Source organism: Pundamilia nyererei, unplaced genomic scaffold (genome assembly GCF_000239375.1).
Source record: "Pundamilia nyererei isolate P.nyererei 1_Seehausen unplaced genomic scaffold, PunNye1.0 scaffold00128, whole genome shotgun sequence".
Lineage (NCBI taxonomy): Eukaryota > Metazoa > Chordata > Actinopteri > Cichliformes > Cichlidae > Pundamilia > Pundamilia nyererei.
In genome coordinates, this window is record NW_005187529.1 from 740,628 (window position 1) to 759,697 (window position 19,070).

General features: G+C 40.2%; 1 protein-coding gene across 1 annotated transcript in view; it reads right to left on the reverse strand.

Moving 5' to 3' along the window:
• Positions 1-12,818: 12,818 nt before the first annotated feature.
• LOC102195523 (CUB and sushi domain-containing protein 3-like) overlaps positions 12,819-19,070 on the reverse strand; it is a 230,622-nt gene continuing 224,370 nt past the window's right edge. Inside the window, exons 66-70 of the mRNA XM_005743207.1 lie at positions 18,537-18,695; positions 18,039-18,151; positions 17,207-17,294; positions 15,927-16,068; positions 12,819-15,213 (exon numbers count right to left, since the gene is read on the reverse strand). Of these exons, the coding sequence (XP_005743264.1) occupies positions 15,054-15,213; positions 15,927-16,068; positions 17,207-17,294; positions 18,039-18,151; positions 18,537-18,695 (662 nt within the window). The 3' untranslated portion in view covers positions 12,819-15,053. The remainder of the gene's footprint in view (positions 15,214-15,926; positions 16,069-17,206; positions 17,295-18,038; positions 18,152-18,536; positions 18,696-19,070) is intronic.

Here is a 19,070-nt window from a genome sequence, read left to right on the forward strand (position 1 = left end):
ACAGAGAGAATCTCTGCGGAGGCACAAATCTGCACAGAGACTAGCGCTGATCTTCTAGCTCTGACACAGCTGTAACTCTGGCTGTAGCCATGGCTGTGCTTTGCTTGTTACAATTCTTGGCGGGACGTGTTGCTCTTAATGGGTCCAACACCGATTCCACGCAGCCGTCGTGCGTGCACGTTTAGGACTACTCTGGTCGTTGGGGAAGACACGTATCACGGGACGTTCAAATGGTAGCAGTAGGACATTTCTGCAGCAGCGCAGCAACGGCTGAAATCTGAACACCAACCGCACCCAGGCACAACATTCCCACAGTGACAGCCAGATTCCGAGCAACATCCAACCACAACATCACAAACCAGCAGAGGAGCTGCAGCTGTGCTCACAACCAGCAGCTGTACTGTCAGAGACTGGCCTTTTACGCGTCATGTAAAGTGTCACATCACCTCTTCTTTCTGAAGCAGTTTCCCAGATCTGGCAGCGAACTATAAATGAGCTGGACTGAGAAAGCAGCGTGCGAGTCCGCTCAGAAAGAAAAAATTCAATATCAGAATCATCACTTTGACCATTTCTGGGCTCTGATGCTAGTCATGTCTAATTGTATCCTCTAATCTTACAGGTTAAAGGTATGCAGGAGGAGGCAATAATGAAAAAAAAACCACACAGTGTATGCAAACATCTCTCCCACACTACACGAATTCTGTTGGATTTTTTGGCTTTGGCAATCTTTTCTCTCCAGCTCCTCTCTGACTCAGTCTCACTTTTTAAAGAATGCACCAAATTAACTTCTTCTTTTTTCTATGTTTTCTTTTTTTGTATTTAGCTCAGAGCTCAGTCACACATTGTGTTACTTTGCTGATAATGAAAGTCATTATTGCATTAATCAGTCACAAATAGCTCCCTGGTAATTTTCATGTGTTTCAACAATTCTCGCACAGCTGTGTCACCAAATTGAATTTCCAAATGGTTTCAGGTTAATAACCGACTGACCGACAACCACATTTGCGAGAGTGTTTCGTCTACCTTCAAATGATTTACACTTATTTGCACGTGGACAGTTGTGGAAACGCTCCCATTTTTGCGCGCGAATCGTCCTCATTTTTAACTCAGCAGAACCTCAGTCAGTTGTTCGAGACGTTAAAAGGCCTCTCATGCGACCAGCTGAGGGCATTCCGACTGCTTTCTAATGGCATTAAGACGCCACATGAGTTTGGGACGATTGGGACGATTCGGAGTAGAGTGGGGTGTCGTGATGGTGTGAAAACATTGAGGGAAAGTTCCTTCAAAGCCATGGCAGTGTCTGACAGGCTGGGTACAAGCTGCCAGGTCAAATATTGGTTGGAGCTCTGTGAAATCCCTCCGGGTTAAGAGCAGTCGTCATGGATAAGTCTCCTCGTCCTTACGTATTCCTGCAGCACACATATCTAATGATGCAGAGATTTTTGTTGTGGAAAGCGTGTGACAAAACAGGGATCAAATTACTGATGTTTATCACCGGATGATTGACAGCTATTGTTGCCGTATATGCAAAACAGCAACAGAAAAACATCAATCACAGTTTCTCTCTCACAGTCATACGAGGCAGACGCAGCCCTGTTTATGACTATATGAGCAGAAATCTAATGGGACACAAATAGATTTCCTTTTATTGTTTAACCAGAGTTATTTTATAACGTGCAATATGCATAAAAAACATTCTTACTATATGAACGGATGACTCAACGGATGACTGTGAAAGTCTCCTTCAGCAGGGCAGATAATCAAGTCCAGAGGAGTAAAGTAAGTGCAAACCAGTATAAAGAAAATGAAGCCATTGTGAAAGACAGCAGGCAGTCCAGGACAGATGGATGTCGCTCGGCTGTGAAGAGGCCAGGCAGCCATTTGCTGTCAGATGCTCCCTGTCAAAAACTGGGCAGAGAAGATTTTAGTTTGGATCTTTTCTTCCCTGACAGAGTGTATTCAAACAGAGAAAATGGATTTCACATGAGCAATGACAACCATAGAGCAATAACTGACAGTGGCATCTCATTGCCGCTATGGCTCTGACAAGAGGAACAACTGCTGCCACCACCCAGTGGTCAAATGTCAGCTGGTTTAATGACACAGTTCACTTGGTTAATAATCTTACATGGTATTTTGAGAGTTTCTTTAACTGGGGAGGGAAACAGGGTTTATCTGAGCAATCTTTCTGCATGAAATCCTGAGTGTATAGCTCCTTATTTGTTTACTAAATACCTTAGAAATGATCTGAAAGTTCCATAAAGGATTTTACATTAAGTTGTCTTATGGAAAGCTGATGTGAAAAACCTTGCTGCAAGTGAATTTATAGATTATGACACTCTATTTTTCAGTCTCTTTCCCAAAAGTAACGGAGGCTATTATAAACAGAGTTTTAGAAATTTTACAAGAGGGAACATAGGCTACTTTTTTAATGTTGTTAGAACACTGTCAACATAAAACCATCCACTTTTTGATTATTGAGCTTCTAATAAATACCCACAAAAGATCTTGTTTCCCATCTGAAACAGTATTCTTCACAAGCACTTGATACTATAGAGAAACACTGAATAAAAAGAAAAGTGTTAGTGGCTTTAACCGTGTATTCAATAACTACTGAAAAGACTTTAAAGGGTTTTGAAGCTTTAATAATAATAATAATAATAATAATAACTTTATTTATGAAGCGCTTTCAAACAAAGTGCTGTACAACTATTTAAAACTAAAAAGATAAAAAATAATAATAAAAGCGATACATAGCAATACAGGTAAAAGACACAATGCAAGTTAAAAACAGTAAAAATGTAAAAACTAAAAGCCATAGAATTAAGACTTCTAAGATAAGGTGAACAAATGTGTCTTCAGCTTAGTTTTAAAAACCTCCACAGAGCATGCCTGCCTAACATCTTGAGGGAGGTTGTTCCACAGAAACGGGGCACGAAAAGAAAAAGCACGCTCTCCAATTGTCTGTTTTTCTGGCTCTAGGGACCTTTAGAAGGCCAGAGTCCTGAGATCGGAGAGCACGGGATGGAACGTAAAGATGTAAAAGGTCAGAGAGGTATGAAGGTGCCAGTCCGTTTAAAGCCTTGTAGGTGAGCAGCAGGACCTTAAAATCTGCTCGAACCTGACAAGGTAGCCAATGAAGAGATCTCAGAACAGGGCTAATGTGCTCAAATTTCCCAGTTCTTGTTAAAATGCAAGCAGCTGCATTTTGCACCATCTGTAGACCTCTAAAACTTTTCTTTGGTAGCCCAGAAAGAAGAGCATTACAATAATCAATACGTGAGGACACAAATGCATGGACAAGAATCTCTGCAGTATCGCTTGACAAACCTTGTCTGATTCTGGCGATGTTCCTCAAATGATAAAAGGCGGTCTTTGTTATCTCTTTTACATGAGACTCGTCAAACCACACGCCCAAGTTTTTTACCTTGTCCCTACAAGGCTTTGATTTGGATGAAAAAACTCTGTTTGACTTCATTTCTCTAAAACTGTAATTTTTTAACTTTTTAAATATTGGCTGATAAAAGTAATGCAGATACGTGATATTGCTGAAAATCCAAAGGTAAAAAGTTGTACTTACACAAAAAGTCTGTAAAAAATTACATATCTCATTATCAGCATTAAAAAAATTTTTAGGACACATCAGAGCTGAGTGTTTTAATCGAGCCCTGATAGTGCCAGCTCAAGTCAAGAAGCCACAAAACATCAGATTTTTCTTTCTCCGAGGTCCTTAAATATTCACAGGGGTTTTTGAATCAGTGTGTCAAAACCAAAATGGAAAAATGGAAAATGCTCAGCTCTTGGTGGCACTGGATAAAGGACGCTTTGGTCACCAAAATCCCTCTTTTCAGACTTGTGATAAACACTGAAACTCCATGGTAACCTGGCGAGCAGTCACACAGACATGTTGAATAGACCAGTCCTGCATGGACGGGCAGAATAAAGAAGAGGCGGACACACGAGGGACTAACAGCTAGCAGCACTGTCGTATACTCCTCCAGGCTGACCTGTCCTTGTTGCCACATTCATTCAGGACACACTCTGCTGTGTCACTTCCTTGGTGTCTGGACTACTTTTGTTATTCAAGCTTTTGTACATCAAGAAATAACATTATGTACCTTCGAATCATCTCTCCTTCCTGCACTCTCATTTGTGCCAACAGCTATAGTATGTCTATGCCAGCGATGGGAACAAAAGGCCTCTGTAGAGTCTGAGTGGAAGATCCTGAAGAGCCTTTTAGATTTCAGTTAGTTACTACTTCTTTTTTTTTTTTTTAACTCTTCATACAATATGATACCCTCAAGTTAATACTGAGAATTAATCGACATGTTAACATATTCATATTGTAATAGCCTACAAGGCACCTCCTATTAGTTGTTGTACGAGGGCACAACCATAAAATCTTTGAATATGTAAAGATGATGATGTTTCACTTACTTAAAGGTCTTGCTCTTTGTTTTTAAACTTTGCATGGCACTTTATACTGTTTAATCCCCCTGTTTCCAAAAATGTTGGAATACTATTACATGCAAATGTAATGATTTACATATCATTAAATCCCTATCATAAACTGAAAACATGTTAAATGTAAATGAAATTTAAAAACAAACTAAACTAAAAACTAAAAAACTCCTATATGTTCATTTTATGTTTAAAAATGGTAAATGGCCTGCATTTGAATAGTGCTTTACTTAGTCCCCAAGGACCCCAAAGCGCTTTACACTACATTCAGTCATTCAACCATTCACACACACATTCACACACTGGTGATGGCAAGCTACATTGTAGCCACAGCTGCCCTGGGGCGCACTGACAGAGGTGAGGCTGCCGGACACTGGCGCCACTGGGCCCTCTGACCACCACCAAAAAAGTGGTTAGTATCTTGCCAATTTTCGCTGCCACGCTGTGTTGAACTCCAGGCCTCGAGGCCAGTGTCCTGCAGGTTTTAGATGTGTCCTTGATCCACATCACAGCTGATTTAAATGGCTAAATGACCTCCTCAACGTGTCTTGAAGTTCTCCAGAAACCTTGTAATGAACTAATCATTTGATTCAGGTGTGTTGACCCAGGATGAGATCTAAAACCTGCAGGACAGCGGCCCTCGAGGGGTGGAGTTCGACACCCCTGCTCTAGGGTAAAGAGGGAAAGGACCACGGAGCTTTGATCGCTGTATGGGTCAAAAGGCAGAGCACAGGGATGGGGAACTTGCATATATGCAATAACACTGTTCTTGCCTAATGATGTATATACATGTTTTGGAGCAACAGCAAGCATCAGTGCTTTGCAGTAAAGGAGTCCTAGTGCTAAACTGGCCAGCATATAGTCCAGACCTGTCACCCACTGAAAACATCATAGGGTTATAAAATAAATACAGAGGAGCCCGAGTTTCTGAGCAGCTGAAATCCTTTACCATGTAAGGATGGGACTAAAGTATTTTCCTACAGGAGCTGGTCTCATTAGTCTGCTTAAAGGCAGTTCCAAAAAGAAAGAAAAAAGAGCTAATGAAACAAAATAGGAAACATGCTCCTAACTTTCTGAAACATGCTACTGGCATCAAACAAATTGAGTGTGTTTATATTCATTTACATAGTGTCCCAACATTTTGGAAACGAGGTTGTAAAAATCAGCAGGGGAAAGCAAGTCATCTTGTTATTTGTCTCCAAATGGTGCAAAACCCAGAAAAATGGCATAAAGTTCAGAAATAACCTCACAGTTGAAAATTGTGGCCAGATGGCACATTCTTTGGAATCTGGAGAGGACAAAAACGGGACCAGCTAGAGTCATAGCCAAACAAATCTTTCCTATAAACAAGCTTTGAGCTTTGATAATTTTGTGATTTAATTACATGAAGCTCACGTTCTTGTTATACAGGCCTGCTATAAGTCAGATTTGAATAAGACTGGGAGGAGATGACGCACACACCTCCTTGACATGTTGCTCTGGTCCGAGAAGACGGTTTGGCGAAATTTAGTGACGAGCCAAACAGAAGCGGCAGCAGACTGTGGGGACAGTTCGGGTCATCCATCAAACTGTCTCTGAAGAGACTGTAACTGCTTTCACACTCTTCACTTTATGCATTATGCTGCCTACAAGCAGCAAAATACACAGCCATTATGTAGAGTAAACATCTAGAATGAATGTATTAAATGTGTGTTCAAACAAGCGAGCTATTTGGATTTATCTACTGATAAATCAGATCGGATGGATAAAGATGGTGAGCTGAGGCGGTTCCCTGAATCCCAGAATGCAGCTCTGCCTTTTTGTTTTTCTGCTTTTACTCTGAACAGAAGGGTGTACAAAAAACACACCTCATCCAGTGATCCTTGACATCAAAATTGCTCCTTAATAACTATTCACACACCACCTCTGGTGCCTTTCCTCCCACTGTGATATATTTAAGCTCACGGTTAGTAACCAAATGCTGAATAGTGCTTAAGAAAGGAAAGACAAACCCACTAAACACAAAAATAAATAAACCTGCGTTTAGATCTGCCACTTGGCTGACTCAAATCTTTGCAACAGGCAGCTTTGGCGCTTCTCCGTGTGACTTTAATGGACAACGTCAGCCGCTCCTTTTTACTAGTTGCTGCAGGCTGTGGCACGTCAACACGAGACCATGTAATTATTCCTCACGGGGAGAAAAAAAAGTACTCAATCATATGCTCAGATAGCATCACGTGACGCACTTGACGTACACGACTTATACTTCCTGCAGAGCTTGCATGATAACATATCCAAAATTTCAGAGCCCTATGATTTGCACGACAGTTCTTTACTGAGAGGTTGTATATCATGCCCGAGCGCTTCATCGACAGGATGAAATGTCATGTATTAATTCATGGCTCATACATTAACTGCAGCATTTCCCCTTCATGTGTTTCTCAAAATGTTGCAGTATAAATATTCGAATCAGTGTCCCGAACCATCATGTTTTTTTTTAAAGTGTGTCCTCGGGTGTCAGGTTGTTTTATGCTGGTGAAGTCTGTGGAGCGCATTATCTGATATTCTTTCCATTCATAAGACAGCCAAGCCACACAAAGGAAAAGTGAATCACTAGCTCTGTCGGGCAAGAATATGGAATAAATGCACTTGCTGTGATGTTCTGTGTCTTCCTAATGTACAGATTTGCCTCACAATAAAGTCTGTGTTTCTTGTTGTGTCATGTTCACTCAAAGAAAAGCAAGAAAATCAGCGGGACGTGTTTGTTACAGTATTAGCAAAATCTAAGAGATAAATTTGAGAAAATAAAAAAATAGAGAAGAAATGCAGCGCAGTTGTTCTGAAACTCTGAATAAAATATTACATATGTTCTTTCAATTAAGACGCCCAACAACTCAATGACAAAACAGAGTGATCCAAACAGGCTCCTCTGTTTCTTTTCTCTGGATCTTCCTGCAGGGAATTTTGGAAAGCGTAGGAGGGTTTTGTTTTTTGGGTTTGGATGACTGCTATGATTGAGGCTTTGTGAGCTGATGAAATTACAATAATGCACCGTGTTTTTTTTAAAAAGCACGTCCTTTGTAAGGCTCATCCTCCAAACAGAGGAGTACATTACCAGCTTCGGTTTGATGTCTTGAGGATTTGCCTTGTGGGAGAAGTGATTTTGCTGCAACGAAGAATGCAGCATGTGGCAGATGTGATTGGCTGGTCAAAAGCATCTTTTTCAAAGAATGTGGAAAATATACAATATATGTGTGCAGGCGTATTTTCTTCTTCTTTTTTTCTACATCACACTGAGTCAGCTCCCTTCAGGAGCGCGTCACAAGGCATTAGGAGCTAAATTATAAAATTTACACAATTAATTGGTGGAAACGGGGGAGCTATTAAGTCGGGCACCCTGTGAGCAATTAGATCAAAGTTGTCATGTGCCACCAAAAGCTACAGCGTTCACAGCATGCGTATGCTATATCAAGGTCATATGTAAGGCTTTGTAATTCCCCTTCGAGGTATCCTCTGATCTGCATGTCGAGGTAAGTGCGGATAAAGAGCTACGAGCAGGTGGCAATGATACGTTTTTTTAATATCATATCTCACAGCCTGTGTCTGAGACCGCTGTTTGAAGCACATTGTTAACAGTGTCATCATTTCATCAGGCATCTAGCTTAGAGCGTCAGGCTCTCAGAAGTTTGATGATTTAATGTGTATTATCAGTTTGAATCCAAAAATCACGTGACTGGTCAGTATGCCTCTGTTGCAGAAGAAAACAACAGATGTTGAAATTCAGTGAACACAACCTGTTATTTGCCAGACTTTACTGTGTTGCCAGCATGAGGGCTGACGTGACAAACACATGGTGTATTTTAGGGTTTAATGTCACTAAAATTTGTTAAATTAAACATTTTTTCTCCCTTGTATTTTCCGTCAGTATTTTCAAACACTGATTAAAAAAAAAAAAAAGGCACAAAGATCTTCAAATGTTAATCTTCTAAAATGATTGGTTTGCTATTTGGGAAGCACGTTGTAGTGGAAAGCATAGACTTAAATTACGGAAATCAGAGCAGGAAATCATTCTTTATTTGGGGTGTAGAAGAAGAAGAGTCAAACAGCCAAACAAAGTCCAAAAATCCAAATGTAGGCGGGACACATCCAAGCAGGCAAGCACTCAGTATGACACAACAGAGAATGCAAGGAGGCAGAGGGTTTAAATATAAAGAGGAGATGAGGGCAGGGTGGAAACACCCGATGAGCTACACACAGCTGAACTAAATCTGATAACAACATAGATAAGGTAACTTAGAATAAGATCAAACCAAATAACCTAAAGAACATGACTAACTGAAGACAAGAACAAAGCTAAGAACACCAGGCCAAAACCCACGACTGTGACAGCTGCCTAATTAGAAGACAGAAGTTGATGCCACTCTCATGTCCATCTGCTAAATAAGAGGAAGCCTATTTGCTTTGCTTTGCTTAGCTATAGACAAAGATGTTAAACACAGAAACTGTTATCCTGGCTTTGTCTACAAGTTAAAAGAAAACACTTAATGCTTGGAAAAATATTAAAAAATAAGTATTCTTTGTAGTGGTGGTTATGGCAATTTACAGTTAGTTTCTATGAGCCGTCTGGGATCCTCACAGTGACAACGATAAATCTGGGAAAGAAAACAAAAAACTGTATTTCCCAGTCAGTTAGACCATTGCATTTTCTTTCTTTTCTTTAAGTAGAGTACCTAAAGTACTGGGAAGTCCAGTACGACATATTTATCTTCACGTGAGCAGTATTCTATGAAATTTACATAGGCCATGATATACCTGTAACCTAAAGCACTGAGGAAGGAAATAATGTTACAGTAAATGTCTTTGTCGTGATTTAAGAGGAGAGCTGCCAGATAACTAATCATTTTGTAAGAATCTTCAAAATCCCCAAAGTGCTCTGGATCTACAATAATCCTGCACCACTAACTACCCTCGACACACACACACACACACCCTCCCCCAGTTGCACTTTTTTATTGTTATGATCATGCTTGTTGGCCCCAGTTATATCAACCGTCATATACTACCTCAGTCTGCCGTAAGCTATTTCCCTGCAGCCCTGTGATTTAACTGTGGGTTAAACATTTATTTAGCCGAAAAGGTTATAGAGGAATTTACATTATTCATCCACTTTAAGATTAAGAGTACATTAAACTATATAACTCTTCCAGCCCCTGCTCTCGGAAACGGTTCAGAATATTAAATCCCAGTCCATTTTCCAAGACATAACCTTTACATGAATTTTATTGTTATGACTGGCGAAAATACTTCTACTAAAGCCATGATTCATTAGGAATTTGTGCCCCTTAAATATCTTCCAAATAAAGAAGTGTTTCAGGTTTGATTCTTGGTGGAAGACATGGTGGGGAAAAATAGAAAAACCTTACAAATGACAGAAAAAAAGCCTATAGAAGCTAAGAAATAAAATTTTCATTAGCTTTATCTACGTTTGAGTGCATCTCTCACTAATATTTTACTGTCAGCAGCTTCCCATTTGTATCACGAGTAGTCCACACACCTGAGGACATTATCTAACTTGGTTTAAAATGGTTAATTTACTTCTTTTAAAAAAAAGAAATGTATAACAAGAAAGGGGATGGTTAGTCACCTCACAGTTCAGGCCATTAAAGCCAAAAGTTTCACATATCAGTAAACCAGCAACTTTCCTGGCTTCTGCTTCACTCTGTAAATGTAATCTGTTATCCGATGCAGGCAAAGAAGCGATTCCCTCAACAGTGGGCACTCATATCAGACGAGTTCCTGTTGGGAAATCTGGAGCGATGTATAAAAATTTCCATCTATGACGTAAAGTGTCAATATAGCTGGCTGGGAATGTTGGTGAGCCCTTGATGAAAGTGGAGGAGCACCGCAGGGTATCTGAACATCAAAGGCAGGCAGGAACATCCCATCATTGTACCCGGGCATGCACCTCTGCAAACTGATTTTCTTTACCAGTCACAGGCCCACGCCCCAAGACTACCGATGCCTCATATCATAATCAGGACAGAGAAATCAGCTTGCTGCACTAACTTGCAAAGTCTTCAGATCTTAATTGTGCATTTATAAGCATGGCGTGGTACAAACTGCAGCAGAAAGCTGACACTGCGAATGCTGTTCTAAGAACAAACAGAAGAGTCACGTCAGTGTTTAAAAGGTCTTCACACGCACACCTAGCAAACACCATGAGTCTTTCTGACATCCTCGACTATGCACGGCTTACTTTACATCATCACCCCTATGGCAAAGCCTGCTTGATGATGCTTCAGTGGAACTTCAATGTAAAATCCTTCTGGCAAATATTTCTAATCCATACACAAATCCCAGGCTTAAATATTAAAGTGCATGCTTAACCTCGGGATGAAATCAAACCAATTCATGTCACTCATGTGCTTGCGGGTTGATTGTTATGAGGCTTCTTCATACATTCCTTATCGAGTATTCTGTGATCTCTGCCTCGCTCCCTTGCTGATCACCTCTACTGTGATACCACAGTTATCTCCTCTCTTCCCAGTAGTATCAGTATCAGCAGGACACTAATGAATTTCTCCTTCGTATAGTTTGTTTTGTTATTGTAATTTGTTCAATTTGTCTTCCTTAAAAGACTTCACAGACACTATTTTCCGCTGTTTTCTAGAAATGTAGTCTTGTTGACAAATGCACACACTTTTTCATGCATGGAAAATTGAGTTCTTTGTAGGGGAACAGGGTTTGTTTCTCTCAAATGCCTCAATTTTCACATGCATTTTGTAGAACTTGCGCTCTCTCTATTGTGCATAAATGGTCAATCATCCAAATTGCTGAAATCCAAAGAATTGTGAAAAAAAATTTAAAAATAAATAAAGAACAAAGAACACCTGTTATACATTTTGTATGCAAAGCCAAGTACACTGAAATGCATTTTCCTTTTTGTGCCCATTCCAGAGGAAATTTGTAAGAAGCAACACACACAAAAAGATTTGGATCAGTAGAGACAAAGAGACCTTTAAAATCCAGCAGTTTTTTTTTATTTTTTTATTTTAAGCACTGTTTGAAAGTGTAAGACTGCATTTATTGATCACACTGACACATGGCAGACTTCAAAGCTCTAGAGCACAGGTGTCAAACTCCAGGCCTCGAGGCCGGTGTCCTGCGGGTTTTAGATGTGTCCTTGATACATCACAGCTGACCTCCTCAACATATCTTGAAGTTCTCCGGAGGCCTGGTAATGAACTAATCATGTGATTCATGTGTGTTGACCCAGGGTGAGATCTAAAACCTGCAGGACAGCGGCCATCAAGGCCTGGAGTTCGACACCCTTGATCTATCTACTCTATGCAGTCCTCAAACTAAGTACACCCAATGATTCAACAGCACGTAGAACCACGTAACTGTTTTCTGTATGACTTTATCAGTCGCTCACATCACTGTGAAGGAATTTTGTCGGAAGTTTCTTTATAATGCTGCCTCCGTTCTCAGTTTCTCTCATAGTATTTCGACTGGGCTGAGGTCTGAACTTTGACTGAGGCACTGAAACACCTTCATTCTTTTCTTTTTCTCTTGGAGATTTGTTGTTGTGCTTGAGATCATTGTTCTGTTGTATGACCTCGTTTCACCAAGCTTCACATTTGACTGTACAATACTTTGATATACAGAGGAGTTCATGGCTGACTCAATGACTGCAAGCTGCTCAGGTCCTGTGGCTGCAAAACAAGCCCAAGACAACGTCTTGATGATATGGTGTTTGCTTTTCATCAATGGTGCTTAGCATTATCGCCAAACATCTCTGCTGTGGTCTCATCAGTCAAAGAAACATTATTCTAGGAGTCCTGTTCGTTCAGAGGCAACCTCACAAATCTAAGCTCTCATGCCATGTTAAGAGAGAAGAGGCTGTCTCCTAAACAAACTTCAACACAAGCCATACTTCAGTTTATTTCCAATTCTACTGTCATGAACTTTGAAATTTAACACAGTAACTGAAGCAGGTGGGGTTTGAGATCTAGCTCTTGGGTGTTTTGCAGTTTTTCTGAGCATTGCATGGTCTGATGAAAGATGTAATCCACTCCTGGCATTGTTTTAATACACAAACCTGAATGCTCCAGTCCAACAAATTACCAAAGTTTGCGCTTTTATAGAGGTGCTCACACTTCCAGGTAACCAATTCATCAAGTGTATTTGACTAGCAACACCTGGCTGTTACTTACCTCCTTACTTCCTATTGAATCAGGAAGTGTGCTTATTAAAACTTTCTTTACAAAGCAAATAAACTGCAGTTTAACAGAACCAAGCAAATCAGAAATAAGAATCATCAACACATGTTCATTATTTTATATTTTATATATAAATTAACGATTTATACATTGCTGATAAAGAAAAAATACAAATTTTTTTGATCTTACATGACATTTACATGTGAAATTTTACACAACATATTCAATAACTTACAAATGCTTTAATTGCATAAAAAATATATCTCTTTACAAAAGTTTTGTTATATGTACATGTTCTTATTCACAGGTTTTTGAACGGGATAACAACTGTGTGGTACATTTAAAAGCATTCTACTCTACTCCGGAGTCTCTGGGTGTAAGACTGACCGTATACTGTTTTGACCAGATGCATTTCTTTTTTTTTTCATCCATAAGAAATGTGAAACTTGCAAAATATAGTACATATCGATAACACAAGACATCTTGCCAAAGAATGCCATCAAGTATCAAAACTGTATAAATGTACAAAATGGAATAGCAATGACAGGAGTCAACGTAGTGGTACAAAGTACTATAGCAGCAATTGCTATACTGGATCACTTTTTGCCAACATGCACAGTTATGAAACTATGAGCTGCTTTTTGATGCCTCGTCACAGATAAACCCTCTGACATCACTCTGCTAAATCATTGCAAACTGTGCAGATAAATTACACCAGTGTGCAGTTTTACTAATACAATATATGTAATGTCTTTCTTAAAAAACACATGCCCATACAGTATTCAAGGCACTGCAATGATGTAGAAATGTGATGACAGTGTCAAATTCTATACTTTTTTTAAAAATATTTAAAACATAACTGGTCTTGGATGGGAGTTTAAAATGAATGGTGGTTCATGTTTAAGTGTGCAAATTCTTGTGTATACTGTACATTTGTTGGCAGAAGCTGATGGTTTCAAAAAAAATTGTTTCAGTGTTAATAAAACAGGCCAAGGCCGTGTATTCATCAAGTGTCTTAGAGTAGGAGTATGAATAAAGAATATACTGACTAAGGCACGGTTTCCCAAAAGAATTGTAGAACACACACCGCTCTGAAAATTAGAGATGATGGGGTAGTTGCGCTTATTTTGTTTTTAAGAGTTACTCTAACATAAGGCTGTCAAAATATTGATTAACATAATAAAAGGCTCAGGCTGCCCACTCACATATCATTGCGGAATTTACTGACTTCCAGGCTTAAATGAACTTCTGGGAAACCTGGCCAGTTGTATGTTCTGTGCAGTGTAGTTATTCTTGACCTTGTTTTTTAAGAAAACCTGAACTAATTAGGCAAGCAACTCCTACTTTGAAATTCTTGATATATACAGGCTCAAGGCCGGGGGTTGCTTCACTCCAGATTTGGCTCATTTGGGGCACAAAGTTTTTCTGAGAGGCAAAAACCATCAGTGGAAAACCTAGCTACCAGTTTAATAAGTCCCAAAATCACCAATTCACTGACAAGTACAGAACGGTTGGCCTTGTCAAACTGTGCGAACATATCAGTCAAAAACAAATTCATTGCAAACATCAATAAATACTAATGCTAAATATATCTCTGGTGAAGAAAATGCACCCTGTTGTCGTCAGAAGCCTAAGCCTTGCCAGTGGCACTCGGAAAAGTGTGCTGCACCTCAGTAATTAAATCCCTGGCCATACATTTCCTCAGTAGGAGGTACCACCCAATTAAGAGGTATAATTGACCATATAACTTTGAACAGACTTCAGCATCGACGCTATTCAAAGAGAGCCTGTTTCTCTTCTACCACTTCATCTGCGCTTACACACCCCGCTGCTTGGAAAACAGAAAACAGATTAGATTGATCAACTCACAGTTGAGAGGCTCCTCACCTCCATGACAGAAAAATAATTCTCATCAGAATGATGTAAGACTAAGACTACAGCGTAGATCGGGGCTGTTTTGTTTTTTTGTTTAGTTTTTTCTTTTTCTTTTTTGTTGTAACAGAAAACATTAAATTTTTCATTTGGTATTACGAAATAACCCCTCTATATTTATACTACAGAGTATAAAATACTCTATTTTATCTATATGCCGCAGGCTCTTTTACTTATAAAGCCAACACTCACAGAGTGCAAAAAAACACTTCTCTTCACCAGACTAGGGGAAAATCCGAATAGGTGCGGTACCTACTCGTCCTCACTCTTTCATCTTTTACTTTGTGTATACGATCGATCGCAACCACCTTAAAGTGTTGCTGAAAGTGTGCTTTATGTTTCTGAGCAATTCGGTGACTTTAGAAACTGGGAAATATATAAATATGTCTATATATAGTCACGTGAAACAAACCCGGAGAGGTCGTTTTCTCCGGTCCTTTTTCTGATACTCAATAGACATCAAACCATGGTGCAGATGGTGTTGAGATTGGGGTCAAAGCGGACAACTTTCCCCTCAGCAGCTTTCGTGTTCGTGTTATACATGGGATTCTCAAAAGTGGCCTGTCCATTGTTGTTCTCGTGGACAGAGCATCCTGTGTACTGCGCTTTATCTGTTTTCCTGGGGAGAAAAAAAAAAGGTTGGAAGGGTGCATATTAGTTAGACATAGTAAGCCAATTATCTACCATCCTTCCAATCATATAAACACTTTTCCATTATCTTGGTCCGGACTGCTGTAGCTGGTAAATGAGACTGAATTGTAATTACTGTTGAAAAGAGCAGTCAGAGGTGCCCTGTGCCATTTCTCTGGTAGGTAACATAATGAGTGCAAAATTTGCATGAGTGCAAAATGTGCATGCTATGCTCTGAGAGCTATTCTGTTTAAATTAAGGGGGAATCCTTCCATCTGCACACAATACACACCCTGTGCATTACTTACACGTGTGAACATATAGCAAATTACGCTTTGTATGAAAGCCATTCTCATTAAAAAACCTAAAGCATGCTGCTGTGTAATACGCTTTAGATGGTAATACGTTGACTAATATTGCATCAGGCTTTGAAGTCTCTCACAAGTAAGTTACTGTATCGAGTGAGGAACTTTACTGCGATAAAGCAGACTCTGGAAGTGGGCCGCTGTGTACCATCCACTACTGGCTGCAAATGTGAAGACATCTAGAAATATCTGGGAGTCTATAACTTTGACATCAAGTGTGTAGTAAATTACTAAAGCTCAACCTGGGAACACAGACTCTACATTCTTTCACATGTGGGAACCAAAGAGATGTCCACTACGGCAGCTAGTGTGGCAGAAACCAGGGTCCACTACGTACCGCTGCTTGTAGAGATAGAAACCGAGGCCTGCAAAGATGAGAGCAAAGAAAGGCACGAGGATGGCGACAGCGACAGAACTGCTGTTGGTGGAGCCGTTGGTTTCAGGGTCGGTGAGCGTAACGTTCTCTCTCACGCTCAAACCTGCGACATGGCAAACGCAACATTTAACCAGAGGAAATGAAAAACAGAGACTGTATGCAGGATATGCATTGGAAAAAAAAAATGCAAAGAACAAAATAGAGAGACAAAAAACCAGAATGATACATATCTGTTGGTGGTAATGACGACGATGATGAAAATCATAAAGCTGGAGTTGGAGACACAGCAGCCAGATGATATCCATAATGATCATACTGATGATGATCACTGTGACTGCTATAATCTCCTGGAGACCATCATATGATGATGGCAGCGTTAATGTAGAGCACACACAAGTGAAGGGCAATGATGGTGGAGTGGATAATCTGCTGCTCGCTGTATGGTTGAGGTAAGAGGTGGCTGAAAGCAGGTACGAGGAGTAAGGCACTTTAAGTGTATGAATGCTGCCAGTATAATAGTATAACAGCCATATTATTCATATAGTATCTCAGGTAGTAGTTGAGTTTTTTTTAAAATAATACTTTACATGAATGCCTTTAAAAGTGTCTTTGGTGCATGTGTGCTGGAGTTAAGTGTCCTTCTCCAACCTCTTCAGCTCAGATATCGAGACAAATTTAGCCTGTCACGAAGGAAAGCGACAAGCAACAGTGACCAATATCTCGGCTGTCACGTATCCATGACAAGTATATGGCTGCAATTTCCTAATCCGAAACAATGATGAGACAAACAGCAGACGTTGGGCACTGGAGCAGGATCATCATTCAAGGAAATCATGCAGATGAACATTAAGAGTAGAGTCGCACACATTGCTCCACAGTAAAGTCTTAAGAGCTTGAAAAGAAAATGACAGTCCTTTAGGATGCGGCTGTTGACCCACAATTAACCATGTGAGCCATCACATGAGCCAAAGTGTGGAAAAAACAACAACCCCCCGCTAAGGTTTAAATACCTGGGACTGAATTAGACTCTTGATTTTGAGGTGAAACAAAAACTTAAACAAGCTCTTAAGACTACCATGACCTGGATGACTGAGAACCTACACAGATATTCCACAGTAAAGTTTGAAAATTCATGCAAATTAATCATACACAACATGTTATTAAAAATGGAAAATGATTAGATGGATGTGTGACAGATGGCAATGAGGATTACTGTATTGGAAGGGGGAAAAAATGCATACCAAGTCGCTGTAGCCCAAACTGTCCGTAGTCTTTACTCTGTATGAAGCCTTGGAACACATAGCTACCGCCCTCAGGCTCAGCTGAAACCTGGCAGAAATGCATAACGGAGGTCTTGAAAAACAGTGCTTTGTTTCATCTGCATAAATAAAATCTGTGACACATCTGTTCTACGCGTCATCAAAAACCTCTGCTATACCGTATTTAGCACGACAGCCGACAGATTGTGTCGTGCTACATTCAAAAATAACACCCTTGTTTCTCCGAAACTCTTCTGCAGAAGCTGTGAGCTATGCTATCAATAGCTCGGCGGTGTGCAGTTGCCTGTCAGTGGCTGTTATTAAGTGGACCTTGAAGTTTATTTTAGAAAAAGAACTTCAAATTTAACAACCAAAATGATTCTGCAGTTGTTCCGGGTCCCTTAGATCTCAGATGTACGTCTGAGCTTATTCAGCAAATTGTCAGTGTAGGTGCAGCGAAATGGTTTGTACACCGCGCCTGATGCATCTGAGGTTGAGCCAGTGTAAACATGCACCAGCGGGAACACACAGTAAGCCGAGAAATTACTATTCTGCTTGTGAGCACATTCTTTTCTCATATGTTATGATTTTTTTCTCTTGGCGCTCTTAAGTAGGATCACAGCAAACAATAAGGACACAGCAGTTTCATTAAGTCCAGGGGAGGCTTATTTTTGGCTTCCAACTAGTTATAGCCCATTTCTCTCGTCATTCTATCTGTCTGACAGACTTAATAAAATAAATTACAGCTGCAGCGCCTGCTTTTTGTTCTCCAAAGATTACTTCCCGTGTGATTCAAATTCCTGTTTACACTCACAAATCCGTCCATTGCCCAGGTCTCATCAGTAATCCTGCTCAAGGAGCTGTGGGCCACTGCTCTCATCTGGTACAGCAGGAGCATTAGCCGTGCCTCCTGGCGTTTGTAGACTCCTACAAGGTAAGGACAAGAAGAGAAATGATGCGAGTAAAGAGATGAGGCAATGAGTGTGGCAGAATGATAAAAGCAGAGAGAAGCGAGCGGGGAAAATGAAGAAAAGCCGGAGTAGAAAAGAAGAGGTGGGAAAAGAAGAAACAGCTGGGGGAGGAGGGGAGGAGACGAGTGACTCTTGAGTGGGCAGTTAGTCAGTCACTCGCTGCAGACTGATACATCCGTCTTTAGCGCCAATAGTTAATTTCCACTCTCATGCATGAGATCATTTGGTGATTGACTGATTGACATGAGGCATCCTCAAAATAAATGGAAGTGACACACAGATTTGTTGAGGGGCGGTTAGGGGGGAGGATGTAGAAGACAGATGATTTATTGATGACTCACCAGAGAGCAGAAACTCCATGCTACTGTCTCTTAAAGTTACATTGACTTTTCCCGTTGTGGCATTAAAGCTGGCGACTGTTAAAGTCATTGGCTGCTTTTGGCCCTTGTAATCATATGAACCCTTCCAGATGAAATCAGGTGCAAAGACGTCATCGGGAACTGTGGGAAAATGAAACCTCGCTAAGTAATGTCAAAACATTTTGTCATTAAAAAAATTACATCAAATTAACTCCTGGGGAACTACCGGTTCAAACACGTATATTTTAAACATCAAGTCAACATCATGGTTGTAATTCAAGCCGACTCCAACGCTGCAAAAGGGTAATTAGAAACGGCGTGGAATCAACATAACAGACAGCTGATAACAATCTCGTCATTCAAGTTGAATATCAAGTTCCTTATATGCTTTGACAATCTCAGCCAGTGATAATTAAATACAATTTTAAAGCGATAACTGTAGGCTTGCTCTGTGAAATGGGCAGAAACTTAATATTATGCAGTGGAAAAACTTCTTCTAGCCTGCAAGAACGCAGA